At 42.5% G+C, this 14,487-nt stretch overlaps 1 protein-coding gene across 4 annotated transcripts in view; it reads right to left on the bottom strand.

Moving 5' to 3' along the window:
* CPS1 (carbamoyl-phosphate synthase 1) overlaps positions 1–14,487 on the bottom strand; it is a 113,924-nt gene that overhangs the window by 71,793 nt on the left and 27,644 nt on the right. For 2 of the 4 annotated variants that reach the window (XM_041124625.1, XM_030019233.2), the window contains 8 exons: positions 13,456–13,548; positions 7,953–8,042; positions 6,733–6,861; positions 6,040–6,146; positions 5,511–5,652; positions 2,952–3,029; positions 1,324–1,422; positions 525–620 (listed from right to left, as the gene is read on the bottom strand). In XM_041124625.1, coding sequence (XP_040980559.1) covers positions 525–620; positions 1,324–1,422; positions 2,952–3,029; positions 5,511–5,652; positions 6,040–6,146; positions 6,733–6,861; positions 7,953–8,042; positions 13,456–13,548 — 834 coding nt within the window. The remainder of the gene's footprint in view (positions 1–524; positions 621–1,323; positions 1,423–2,951; positions 3,030–5,510; positions 5,653–6,039; positions 6,147–6,732; positions 6,862–7,952; positions 8,043–13,455; positions 13,549–14,487) is intronic. The other 2 variants (XM_041124624.1, XM_041124626.1) reach the window with 2 other exon arrangements.

The raw sequence follows: 14,487 nt of genomic DNA on the forward strand, positions 1-14,487 counted from the left end.
CCTTTCAAGATTATGAATCTATTCTGCAAACAAAACTTGGCATATATGACCTTTAAAAAGTTCACCCCATTTAAAATAAATACCATTTGATAAGGGCTTCAAAATCTTTTGCATAACGGCCTTGACAGCAGCCAACCATTCAGCTGTTGTTGTTATTTGTCTACCTTGCAGTGTGTTGGCATACCACAAAACTTTCAGTAATTTCAGCTCAGGTGTAGCTGACCATATTCCTCCTCTTCATTTCCATTCAATTTTACAAGCCTGGAGTGACCAGTCACAAATAACAAACTGCTTGAAGACTGCTATGGAAATCTCAAGAACATCTCTCTTTGGAAGATAATTTTGAGGGGTTAACTCACATCACTCAACCGACAAATTCACAAACAAAAAATAGCTAAATTTCCCTACAGTCATTTATTCTCACGAGCTTCCCTGGCCCAGTGATACCACAGTTGGATGATCAGTTAGATGTGAGAAGGGAAAGTAAATTACATGAGGTTAGTATTTTCAGAGTATCCTCTCACCTTCATGGCTTTCACAGCCTGGGATCCAGAGTAATCAAATTCCCCTGCCTGACCGATCGACAGACCCCCAGATCCTAGAATGAGAACTTTGGAGACCTAGAAGTGTCAAACAGCATGAAAAAAATCAGTCCTATCATAGTGGATGTTGAAATGAACAGAGACTATGCAGCACTGAACAGTCTCAAATTATAAAAGGTAAGTTCCAAAAAGAGAAGAAAAGCCACCTCCAAAACCACTGCAGTTTTACTTCTAAGAGTATTTCTACTGGACTTCTCCCATGTATCTCTGGTTAGAGAAACACATGACTTATGCATAGGGCATACAGTAAGTGTGTTAATTGTATCATGTGCTTATAGACAACCGTGCCACACTTTGGCTGCCCACAAAGTCCAGCTGCCTTCCAAGATAGCAAAACTGTATGAAATTCAGCTCACGCTAGGAATTTCATACTTATTTGCTAAGCAACAGAGCATCAACATTACACTGCTGGCACAAAATCTCATGGCCAGATTATCCCAGGGCACCTCATATACTGCTATGAGAGTACCTTTCTTGGGAGAACTACAAAGAAAAATGCATGAAACATCAGATCTTAAAACCTTCTCAAAGAAAAGGGAGTTGTTAACACAAGAGATGTCTGATGACTGTGAGATAGGCAGCTGACAGGCCTTTTCTAAGGGAAACCTCCTTTGACTTCCACGGTCAGCTTTTTGTGCCATTTTGTACCATGGGTTCAGTAGGAATTAACAAGCTCCTAGCCTCACCACCAGGCATGAATAACAAGTATCTGTACACTGACCTCCATTCTGGAAGCTGTCACTCCAGCCTTGGGCAGGACCGAGGATATGGTAGTGCCTTTCCCTCTCTTAACCAGTGAAATAAATGAATCAAACAGGAACTAGGAAAAATAAATACGTGTACTTAATTGCCAAAGTGGAACTAAATAAATACCAAGCAAAGAAGGAAAAAAAACAGGCCATTTGTAAGCTCAAGCTATCAACTCTGTGCTGCTGCCTTCAGAAGGTAGATTTACACCGTCAGAGGAGAGGGGATCATCTGAAATTTATTTAACAACTTAGACATATCTGACAAAGCTGCATTCAAGAAAGTGAGGCCATATCAGGAAGAAAACACATATCAATCACATCTGTATGCTCTGCTTGTATATGGCTGGCAGTATAACAAATGAACATGCATTAAAAGCTAAAATACAGAAGAGCATATGCTTAACTAGCTCAAGGGAACCATCTGGAATGGAGCCTGCTACAGAGCTGGGATCTGAACAGGTATATATAAGCATGAGTTGTGCTAAATCAGTATTGTCCTTCCAGAGGAGATCCCAGAGCAGCTGTGAGAAAAGTGTTCTCCAGCCAGGCCAGGCAGGGGAGGCAGCATGACCACTGCTGGCACACAGGCAGCTACACACAGCGGGACAGGCTTCCCACCTGACCCCACACTTGCAGAGCTTCTGTCCACACAGCCCCTGAAGCTGGCTGCTGGGAATTACCGATGGAAGGAGTATGGATGGGTCCTGCAAGCCTATCAGGATAGGCACTGTGTTATCAAACCCATCCCAGCAGTGGGAGTGCACAGACTTGGAAAAGACACAGCTGAGTGGTTTTTTGAGCTCTCTGAGATTGACTAGTCAATCAGATTGCTGTGAAACTTCTTGCTATCAAGAGATTTACTTGCAGGTTTAATCATCATCATCAAATTAAGATTAAAATAAGCACTTCTATGTATTCTTCCATCTTCCTCTCTCAAGAAACGCCAAATAGTTTATTTATGTTCAGATATGCCTCCTCTGCCTTCCACATACCCTGTTGCTGCTTAGTCATACTCTGTGACTACACAACCAGTTGTTACAGAATTTGTGCGAAGTCACAGATGGGGGATTAAAATTTCATTTCACTTAGGAGAATCAGAGTGAGGAAGTGTGAATCCATTTACATAACTCTACAGTAATTATAACATTTGAAAGTGGAACTAAAATGTATTAGAAAGTTAATGATTTTATTACAAAGCATCTGGCTAGTATTTTTTCTGTTAAGATAAAATCCTTTTCCTATTGCAATCATCCCAGGTACAAGAGATTTCAGCCTGATCCTGCAAAGGCTTAAGCACTTCAGTGACTTCCAACACACAGATAATCCCACCAGGACTCAAAGCATACACATCACATGAATGGAATCATTGATCCAAAGCACACAGAAGTCAATAGACGCCTTGCTGCTGATTGTAGTTAGCTGCGGATCAAGCTAAGAAGACACAAGCCTAGGTGTGACTGGGCCCTCTGTCAGGATCCCAACATTTCCAAAACCAGGATTTAGGACCATCACCAACATAAAGACTTGTCACTGTAGCTGATACATATCTGCACTCCCCAGGCCATCTGAAAGCAAGCCCAGATCAGCCCTCATACAATACCTCTGTGTCCCTTGGCCCAGGATTTGCGTCTGGGTAGAACTGTGCTGTGAAAATCGGTCTGGTCTCGTGCATAATTCCCTGCAGGAATAAAAATTATTGTCCTAGACAACTCCTTGCAAGCAAGCAAGAGAACAGAAAGCCACAGCTAATACCTGTAAGCACTGAAGGCCAAAGGACTGGCATGTTTCTAGGGGCTGCCAAATTGACACCCATTTCATTTCCAGTCTTCAAACAATGTCTTATCTGAGGAGTCATTTAGCCCCTTGCTCTTCTGCTAACACTCCAATGCCTCTATAACCCACTGAGCTGTGTGTGGACAAGAAGCATAGTGGAGACATCACTTTCACTACAACAGCAAACACTACTAAGTTGTAAGCACTTAAGAGAGCAGATACGCTAGTCTCCCTCCAGAGGTAACCCTGGACCAGGCAGAGAAGAAAAACATATATGGCAAGAAAAGATCACCTTGGACAAGGCTGTTACGGAATGAATGGTTTTACCATCCTGATCTGGTTGGTTCTGTCACAGGAGAAATGGATTTAGGTCACACTCTTGATTTCTATAACTCACTTGAAATACTGACACAGGGCCTTGCACATGATCTCTGCCCTGGGTTGTTTTCAGGGCTGTGATGAAGTGTGACCACTGCTCTGGACAAACAATAGCCATGAAGGACCCAAACTGAGTTTGGAGATAGTGCTTGTAATTTTAGTTGGAGCCAGGAAAAACAGACTTCTCATTTCCATGGCCTGATAGCACCAAGCAGCATGGTTCACTGGGAGACTACCCTGTAGCTGTCATTGCTCATGGCCCCCAATTCCAGATGGAGGTAGAGAAGTCCCTCAGGAGGAAATCCAGGCAAAAATAGTTCTGATACAACCTGCTTCCCTTAGGAATAGACAAAGGAGTTCCAACAGCTTGTGTAGAGCAACAGTGCCATCCAGAGCTGTAGGATAGGATGCTGGGATAGGACAGGGATGACAGATGAGCTGCTGACCACAACTGATCCATTATGGTATGAGTTTCTGCCCTCAGAGTGAAGAATGCCACCAGTCTGTCACATTTTCCCTGAATGCTCATGCTACTTCTACATACAAATATCTTTTAAAAATATTCACTCCATGGCTTGTCAGTATTTGGAAACCTGTGTTGGCCCTGTCCAGCTGTGATAGGCCAGGTCAGTCACAAGAAATTTTTTTTCTTTTTCAAACAGAGGAATGCAACAGACTATACATGAGAGCCCATCCAACCCTGTTCCTGTTTGTGCATCCCATGCTAAAACAACATTGCTCCTTGTCCCTTTCCATCTATGAAGGTTTAGGAGACTGATGTTGCTTTGGGGCTCACAGAAATGGTCCTTTAGCTCACATAGAAGAATGTCATGCTTCTAGGTCCAGAAGACTCTTGTCCAACTTTATCACCTGCTTTATGCAAAAGCACCATCACACTTTTCTCCAATCTTCAGCTAAAGCAAACATGAAAGGCCTGAGAAAGAAAGGGTTCAATTTTTCAACACAGCTAAACCAAACTCATTTCAAAAATTGAGCCAAACAGCTGTAAATTTTTTGTATTAATATCTTGTTCGGTAACATTTGTCTCTGTTTAGGTTAAGTCTGTAAGGATAAAGAAAACAGCAACTAACAAGCAAAACTTATTCTAAAACCATCAGCTGGAAATTACTGTTCCTCGATCCTGCAAATAGCCAGGATATGTCAGAACAGCACTGTTCAATCTGCGAGATCCGATGTGGAGCATTTATATAAAAGAATGGAGAGGCATATTCCTATGGGAGAAATTGTTTTTGAAAATACCCTCTTTTCAATGATTTTCTGATAAATAACAAGACTTCACTGACTTGCACAATACTGGGCCTAATAGACAAGATTTAAAATGGGCAATTACAAAGCCTGAGATATGTCTCAATGTCTGTCTGACTTTGTCAAAACTGAGCTATGGGATATTGTTTTCCCTCCTATGCTTTTCCCTGTTCAGCTATGAAAGTCCAGAGGCCATGCATTTTTTTTTTTTTTTTCCCTACATGGATGTCACTGGACATCAGATGTCTACCTTAGATCCTGTAAGTTGATGTCTAGAGGCAACTGCCTCTCTCCTTCATGACTTTAGTCCTTGGAATTCTATTTACAATAACAGACCAAATTAGACTGCAATAATATTCCTTTTCTGTGCTGGACAACACAGAACCAACACAACAAAACAGTGACACAGGCTAGCACACCTGCGGCACAAGCCCTAAGACAACGGTAACTGAGTGAGCACCACTACTAGTAGGGAAATCATAGAAGTTAATAAGGCAGCTGTTCAAGGGAAATTGTAGGGTCACTGTTGCAATCCTAGTATGGAGAACATGGTAAATGGCTCACCCCCGTCTTTTGGCCTGTAAGGCAGGGCCCCAAGTAAAATATATGGTCAAATCATCAAGTTTAGCCCTGATAACTAATTGTAATCTGACAGCAAGCTTCCAGGAGGTGAAATAAAGCGAGAAGAATCTTCGCTCGCTAGAGGCTGCTATGTGCAGGTATCTGGACAGCATGAGCTCACCTCATTCGTTTGATCATTGGCATTCACAAAGAGAGGTTTCCAGCCAGGTGGGAGGGTAGAGCTGTCAATGGCATAACCATGGTTCTGAGCAGTGATGACAGCCTGCCCATTCACTGCATTCAGGACAGGCTGGTTCTGTCCTCTGAAAGAGAAAGGATCAGAGAACAGAGGACGGAAGTGCCAGATGTGTTCAAATGCCAGTTAGAAGAGTTGATAACTGTGGGGCTATACACAGCAGTTCAACCCTGGCAGCCAGTTGCAAAATGATAAATCCTAGGAGAAACTTTGCTATCCTTCAGTTTGATGGGGATCAATTACATCAAATACTTTCAAAACACCCTCAAAAAAAGTAATGCATGACATGGCAGTTTAAATTAAAGGCAAGGAGAATGGCTGGAATGAAGAAGTAATGTCACTGACATGCTAGCTCCCATCAAGGCAGTTCAGAAGCAAAGCACTGCTGCTCTGTGGCCTTTTGCAATGCTGAGCTGGTCTATCTGGGCCCTGGGAAGCAGAAGAGCTGCCGCACCTGTTCGCCATCTGCATCTTGTAGGAAGTAGCTCCAGCTGCTATTCCAGTGATTAGATTCCCCATGCTAATTCCAAACAAAGGCTCTGGGCGATTGCTCTCCAGGACCTAAAATGAAAAGTTTTTCAAGAGATACTGGAGTGTCTCTGTTCAGCAGTTCCAGCATAAACCTTGCTAGTTCCCTCACAGCAGCCACACAGACTTGGGAAAAAGCTGAATGCAAGGGTGGCAACAGCCTATAAAGGAAAGTTTACTCCTCTCCTCTGCTTCAGAGGGAAACCTCAGAGCACAGCTTGATGTCTCAGTCTACTCTAGGGAAATAAGCAATGACATTCTGCATTACAGCCATTTAATGTGCAACATTATTTCAAATAGGAGCACTGTGATATCAGGGCTGTTCTTTCATAAGGTCACGGAGGTCCCAAAGGAGCACAGGGTACTTTAAGGCACTGCTAAGGTAATCATGGTAATCATGTTTACCACGTATTTTTCACCAAGGTCTGTGTAGCTTTATTGTAACTGCTGGTCTGGAGACAACTCCCAGTGGACCAAGATGAGCAATATCCCAGGCAGCTGAAATGACTGAACGACATTTGGTCCATAACATGTTAGTACAACCAACTGTTTAGATTTCAGGCACTTGAAAAAAAGGCAAATAAACAAGAATAATCAGTCTACGGCTATTACACTGTACCTTTCTGACATTCTGAATCACCTCCTGGGCCTTCATGGGATCCCCTGGACCTCCGGAAATTATGAGCCCATCATACTCCATGCTGGTGAAATCATGGTCCCATGGAACCAAATGCACTTCTGCACCTCGCTAGGAAAAAAACAAGGGAACAAGAAATGAGGGGAGAAGGGGAACAAATGAATTTGTGTCAGGAGGTTGTTCCCATGCTCTCATGTCCCAGAAGTTGAGTTCGGATTTCAGTCATCCCTTTGCCAGAGACAATAATGAGGCTTCTCTCCACTGTCTGACCAGATTATTTTCACAAAACTGGAATACTTAGTATCTTTGAGCCACCTCAATGTTTGTCAGGTTTGTCTGAAATTCACTAATGAGATCAAAACTTACTAATGGAATGCAAAATAAGTGTGTACGCAGACATGTAAAATATGTTCACTTTTACGTGGTGCATTCATCCTAACTGTTAAATTAGGGCTTCACAGCTTCATTCTATGACATGCCAGGAATGGTCCTGCACATCAAAAATGGGTCAAACATCCACATAAACTAAAAAATGGAAACAGGAAAACCCTGTACATCTAGAGAATGGGAGGACATCGCCTTCGTTCCTCCTGTGTGGCCAGAGAAGCGAGGACTGCTACATCACTGTGCTAACAACAAGAAAAGATTTTCACAGAATCATAGAATTAAAGAATAACTCAGGATGAAGAAACCTCAGGAGGTCATCTGGTCCAATCCCTGCTCAAAAGCAGGGGTAATTTCAACTTTAGGACAGGTTGCTGAGGGCATCGGTCAGTTGAGTTTTTAATATCTTCAAGGATGGACATTCCACAACTTCTCTGGGCCTGTTTCAGCCATTCACCACCCTCATTGCAAAATTTCCCCCCCCCCACCTTTTTTTTTTTTTTTACAATATTGGGTTGACCTTCCTTGGTTGTTCTTCAGAGAAGCTGTCCCTTGTCTTTTTAAAGCTTACCTTCTAGGAATTCTTCTCATGGCTGAAAGGCTGCTGCACAGGTCCTCTCCCTTATCCCCTCAATACAGTGTACCAAGTTCAGAAAACACCTCCCAGTCCATAAAAATCATCCTAAAAATTGTACCTCATTTTAGGAGGACAACTGCTACTAGAATAGATGTGCCCAGGTGGAAGGAAGGCTAATGAGTGTATGTGAGGCTCTTACCAAAGCAAAACAAGAGATGAAGGACATAAAGCACTGACCTACCTTTACTAGCAGACGGATAACATTGTGCTTCAACCCACAGTCGACAGCTACAACTTTAATTGGATTCCCTCTGCCATAAACCTTGAGTTCCTATAAAAAGTCAGACCATGCTGTAAGTGACAAATCACCCCCGTCCCCAAAACAGCAGAATAACTTTTCACCAACATGCAGCAACTGGTACTTAAGAATCAATTTACATGGAAATCTCCAGAAGTACTGGAGACATTAGCACTTCCTTCATTTTTCTGTGAAAGTAGAAGTTATAATGCTCTTTTATATACTGTTGATTACAGCAGTAACAGCAATTCCTAAGAAATCACTTGTTTCCATAGCTAATGACAAGCTTTTTTCCTGTGTTTCACCTCATTAGCGGTGAAGCAGCAAGCTAGTTCTCACAAATTATTGCAGCCCAAGAGAAACACCAGATACATGGTGAGAGATTTTCAGCTGAAGTCATCCTGCTGATGCCAGTGGAGCAAGGCTACTTCACACTAGCTACAGATCCATCACATTAAACAGCACCCTGACCCTCCAGTCACAGTAAGACCAAAGCATAGCACAGCTGAAGATATCCTATGAGTGACCTCTAGTGCATCACAGCAGAACAGACTAGGCCAAGCACATCACTGAGCATGACCTATGTCCATATGGACCTGACAGTTTTACATACCAGAAAACACTTTTGTCCTAGTTTCAGCTGGGATAGAGTTAACTGTCTTCCTAGTAGCTGGTACAGTGCTATGTTTTGAGTTCAGTATGAGAAGAATGTTGATAACACTGATGTTTTCAGTTGTTGCTAAGTAGTGTTTAGACTAAAGTGAAGGATTTTTCAGCTTCTCGTGCCCAGCCAGCGAGAAAGCTGGAGGGGCACAAGAAGTTGGCACAGGACACAGCCAGAACAGCTGACCCAAACTGGCCAACAGGGTGTTCCATACCATGTGATGTCCCATCTAGTTTAGGAACTGGGGGGAGTGGGGGCGGGGAATCGCCGCTCAGGGACTAGCTGGGTGTCGGTCGGCAGGTGGTGAGCAATTGCACTGCACATCATTTGTACATTCCAATCCTTTCATTATTGCTGTTGTCATTTTATTAGTGTTATCATTATCATTATTAGTTTCTTCTTTTCTGTTCTATTAAGCCGTTCTTACCTCAACCCGCGGGTTTTGCTTCTTTTTCCCGATTTTCTCCTCCATCACACTGGGGGAGGGGGGGGTGGAGTGAGTGAGCAGCTGCGTGGTGCTTAGTTGCTGGCTGGGGTTAAACCACGACAACTTTTCTTCCAGCTGCTGTTCCTTAACCCATTCCACAAAGTAAATTGTCACCAGTCCCAAATCTGGACTGTTATGCTTTGTACACCCACTTATCTGTTGGGCACAACCAGCATGGAAGACTGGGAAGTCAAACCACTGTATGTTATATGGGCCTTGATACTGCAACATGCAGACATATTGACAGACAGCTGTAGCACTGATGTAAGGTTATTTATGGACAGCTTCTTTCTGAAGCTTGCTGAATTATTTTACTTGTTATATGACTGCAGTTAGCACCAGGCTGGGATGTTATTCATCAATAAGCACGTAAGGCAGCCTTCTTCCTTCTAAAAACAAACTCTGTGCTTACCTTCAGTTATGCTCAGCTTCTGAAATTGATAAGCGTACTTTATCAAAAGTGTTTTTTCTCTTGTTCAATACACCACTGAAAAAAAGTCTTTTTTTTTTTTTTTTTAAACTAACTCATTCCCTTTTAATCAGCTTCCCTGGCATTCATATTTCACAGATAGGCCCCTTTAAGAAAAGATGCTAAAATCCATGCCAAATATGCTTGGTGCGGGGTGAAGAACTGAATCTTTTCATAGGAGGATTACGACCAGCCAGAAGGAAAGGCGTCCCCTCTATGGGGAACTCAAGATTAAGTTTATTAGCAGAATATTATAACTCCTCCCTCTCTGTTACCCTAACTCAGTTCTTATTTGAACTTTTACCGTCTCAAAGGTTGAGATGAAGAGATTTTTAAGATGCCAGAGCATGTCCTATGTGAGGACAGCTCTGATCATCATCAGGAGTGACTTACTCCCATGTCAGGAGCAAGGGTGGAAGAGATGGGGTGCAAGGAGCCACCTCCCTTCACTGCAAGGCTTCAAGCTGCAACACATGAACCACCAATAGTCCCTAATCCACCTTTGAGGACATGAGTCAGGACAGAGCCAGTAGTGTTACCACTGCTGTTGTGAGTCCTGCTGTGTAATGCTGAAAGGATATTTTTGTATCAGAACATATCTTTTAGTTCATACTACATAATCAGATGGCAAAGTACCCCACAATCCCTTCCTGAGAATAAGTAGAATGGAAATCATATTGAACCTGGGTCTTGTTATATCACTCAAGGCTTCTGATATGAAGCTGTGCCTGACATCAAATACGACAATATTTTCACAGTCACCAATACACCAGTGGATTCTACTTCTACAGTCCATGGTGGAACTGTATCACTGCACAGGAATTGTATGGGTCTTCTACTTGCTGTTCTTCAGGATCCTGGGAGGTGGGTTTCAAAAATCTCAAGATTAAGGTGCTCAGTTCTCACAGAAACTAACTTAGTGTCATGTGCCAGAGCTCCTTAAGAAAAACTCACCCCCCTTTTTAAATGGGCTTTTGGACACCCCTCAATTCCTCACAACATACATAATTAAAAATCTGTGAAACGTTATGAAGCAAAGATCTCCTTCAAAGGTTCTCCTTGGCTGTTCTAATGGCCGGAGAGAGTTGTGGGACAAAACTGCTTTGAGGTACTTTAATTACTTCACTCTCAAAACTCTTCCCTACCCAATTAATTCAGCTATGATTTGTTACAACATTTCCTTCAGCAGCAAGACTGATTTTAGGTGTTGCTGTCTTCACAACCCTGCCCCCACTTCTCATACTTACTATTCCTCTGTACTGCAGAGCACTGACCCCTGCATCTGGCTGAGAGTATGTCTAGACAGAAACGAGACTGGGAACTGGATCAGGGAACTGTTAAAATATATTCCTTCTAAAGCCAGAGGATTTCCCTCATTTGTTTACTGCACAGCCTATAAAAAACTGTCCCAGTCTGAAAGGATGATGTGGGAAGGATGCAAGCCAGCAGTCAGGGAGAGTAGAAACTCCTGCTGGCAATAGTGCTGAGAACAAAAAGAGTATGTGGAGCTGGATGTGTGGATAGAAGTGACCTTTTAGCTTCAAGTGATTGTTGTGGTTTAACCCCAGCCAGCAACTAAGCACCACGCAGCTGCAGCTGCTAGCTCATTCCCCATCCCGCCCTGCGGAATGGGGGAGAGAATAAAAAAAAGTAAAACTCATGGGTTGAGATAAAGACAGTTTAATAGGACAGAAAAGGAAGAAAATAATAATGATGGTAATAATAATAATAATAATAAAAAAAGTATTAGAATATGCAAAACAAGTGATGCACAATGCAATTGCTCACCACTCGCTGACCAATGCCCAGCCAGATCCCGAGCAGGGGCCCCTGGCCAGCTTTCTCCCCAGTTTATATACTGGGCATGACGTCACATGGTATGGAATCCCCCTTGGGCCAGTTTGGGTCAGCTCTCCTGGCTGTGTCCCCTCCCAACTTCTCGTGCCCCTCCAGCCTTCTTGCTGGCTGGGCATGAGAAGCTGACAAATCCTTGACTTTAGGCTAAACATTACTTTGCAACAACTGAAAACATCAGCACATTACCAACATTATTCTCATACTGAACCCAAAACATAACACTATACCAGCTACTAGGAAGAAAATTAACTCTATCCCAGCTGAAACCAGTACAATGGTTAAATACCTCTCATCTGCTCTGGGACCCTGACCATCACATGCACCAAAATAAATCTCCAACAAAAGTTCCTGCAAAATACTAGCAGTTTTCTACATTCCTTGCCCTGTACAGGCAACGTTAGCAAATAGAGTCTATACCACTAGCATCTAAAGAAGGCGGGGGACAAAAAAAAATAATAAAAAAATCAATCACTCCTAATGTACAATTGATAAGCCGATTCCTGATCTTACTGTATCCTGATTTACATGAAAATAGCTGTTCAGCAACAGATAGATTGTCATGTCCAGTAATTACCAACATTGAACAGCTTACTTCATTTTCAGCTTTATTTGTGATGTTGCTTTTCAAGCTTATAAAATGAAGTTATAAACATAATGAGGCCACCAAAGCTCCGTTAATCTTATTGTATCTCCCTTTTAGAAGCTATTTTCAGCATCTTTACAGTAAATCTGTCTTAGTAATTGCAGAGTTTAGCATCAGCAACCTTACCTATTTCTGAGTTACTGCTCAAAATGGCTCCACCTGCATTTTGCAATCAGAGATCACAACCTCAATAAGCAATCACCACCCTCCTGTGTAGCAACAAGGCCTGGACTCAAAATACAGTGGAGGCATTGGCATGAGTTGGTGAGATTTCCAAAGGTGAGATGTGCAAGGCGGCCTATGTATTCCAATGGCATCCCAGGTAACCAGTTACTACTGTAAATCCAAGCCTGGATGGAGACTGCGCTTCAAATTCCCACTTGCTCACCGACCAGTCTGTTCAGGACTGCTTCTCACTCATGCCACTAACACACCAGTTTGTGCGCAGAACAGTACACAAGCATCTATTTGCAGAGCTCTTCCGGAGCCTCACTGATCTTGAAGGAGATGCAAACACCATAGTAAGCATGGAATTTGTAAAAAGGGCTCATACACTCAAGTTTTCACTTCAGTCAATGGGATTAAGCACCCAAGGCACTCTTTATCCCACAATTAAATCCCCAAAGGGTCCATAATTTAAGACTTTAGCTCTTGCATTGGTACAAGAATAGTTACTAATTTTAGTATGGGCCTGGTTTGCTATGTCCTCATGATTTGTAATGTTCTTAGCTTGTGGTTGAACATAGTTTGCATGCTCAGCTAACAGAGTACAAACTTAACTGCTGTTCTGTACGTATCTATAGACAAAGCAGCTAATACCAGTAATATTAGATCCAGGGGATTCCTAACTTGGTCTCTTTTTGAAATGTAGAAATATCTTCTGGAATCATCTCAATAAAATTATACCTGAACACAGATTATTGAATGTTATTGTGAGCTTTCCTGAAATTTATTTAAGGAAAGCAACCATTCTTTTTATTAATTCTGCTTGTGTTTGAAAATGTCCACCATACACTACGTCTAACTGTATCCACAATACTTCCCAATCCTGTCTTTGTAACACACAATCCTCTGAATCAGAGTACTGATCAGACTACATCCAGCTCAACACAGCTCATTTCACATCTTCAACACTGCACCTAAGGAGCCATGGGGATTCTATGGGGATGATGTTGAGATGACAGTCCTTCAAAGGTCTGGAAAGGCATATCATTTAGAAAAAGTCCCCACATTGTTTGTTTAGAAAGACTGGATGATCCTCAGAGCAAATGGGGAACAGTTACTACCTGGAGCGTACAGCCCTGTGAGTAGAGAAGAACTTCTCACCTTTGTTGAAACTTCTGCAATTAAGTTTTGCTTGTTTGGGTCTGCAAACTCCACAGGTTGACCTTCAAATTCAATCTTCCCAAGTAATGTGCCCTGTGGAAATACACCAGTAAACAACAAAGTATGAGCAAAGGAGAAGCTGTGAACACTGGGACAAGGTGCTGACAGGCACAGCAACTGGAACAGCTGTTTAGAGATGGTTTCTTGGCAGCTTATAACCATTTCTAGCATCTTCAGAAGTTTATGAGCCTTCCTGGGTATCAAAACTCTGTTTAAAATCCTTCATTCGGGGGAAAGGCATTGTCAGCAGTAAAATTGTTAATAGGCAGTCTGGCAAGCTCTCTAGTGACAGTAAAATGGGTTGCCTTCCAAGAGGATCAGAATTCAGATTCCCCAAATAACTGTTGTGTAGATCTGGGAGTAATCCACAAAGCAGTTTGAAGCTTTTTGGTTTTGGAAACCCACTGTGAGGTCTTCAGCTACCTCCTGTGGATAGCTACAAGGCAGCAGAGCTGGTGTAAGGCAAAGCTACGTAGAAGGCAGGTCAGCACAGCTGTTTTCTGAATAAGCTGTTAAAAAAAAAAAACAAAAAAAACAAAAAACAAACATCCAGCAAGCTCTGCTCTTTATTGCTGTTACCACCTCACAGAAGCTAGGACACTCTTGCTCTGCTAGCAGCATATCCTTCTCCACCTTCTGCTCATTAAAGTTCTCAGTGGAAAAATCCTTGTTTTGGCTTTGCCCCACTCCTGGAATAAGTGGAATTAACCTAGGGTTAACCTCTTCTCAGCATGGGGACAGGGTGTGCAATACAGAACTTTTCAAGGATGGAAGGGGAAAACAGAGGAAGTCACTGTTTTGTTGCAACTTTTAACACATAAAACTTTCATGATAAAACATACTAAACTCAGCTTGCCCTGTGGATATCACACTAGCATGCACACCAGGATTGCTCATTGGGTTTAGCGACACTTCCGTGAGATACTTCCATGGTCGGCCATATCTGAAGTATCCTTGCCGTTTTCTTAGGGC

The sequence above is a fragment of the Aquila chrysaetos genome, chromosome 6 (assembly GCF_900496995.4).
Source record: "Aquila chrysaetos chrysaetos chromosome 6, bAquChr1.4, whole genome shotgun sequence".
Classification (NCBI taxonomy): domain Eukaryota; kingdom Metazoa; phylum Chordata; class Aves; order Accipitriformes; family Accipitridae; genus Aquila; species Aquila chrysaetos.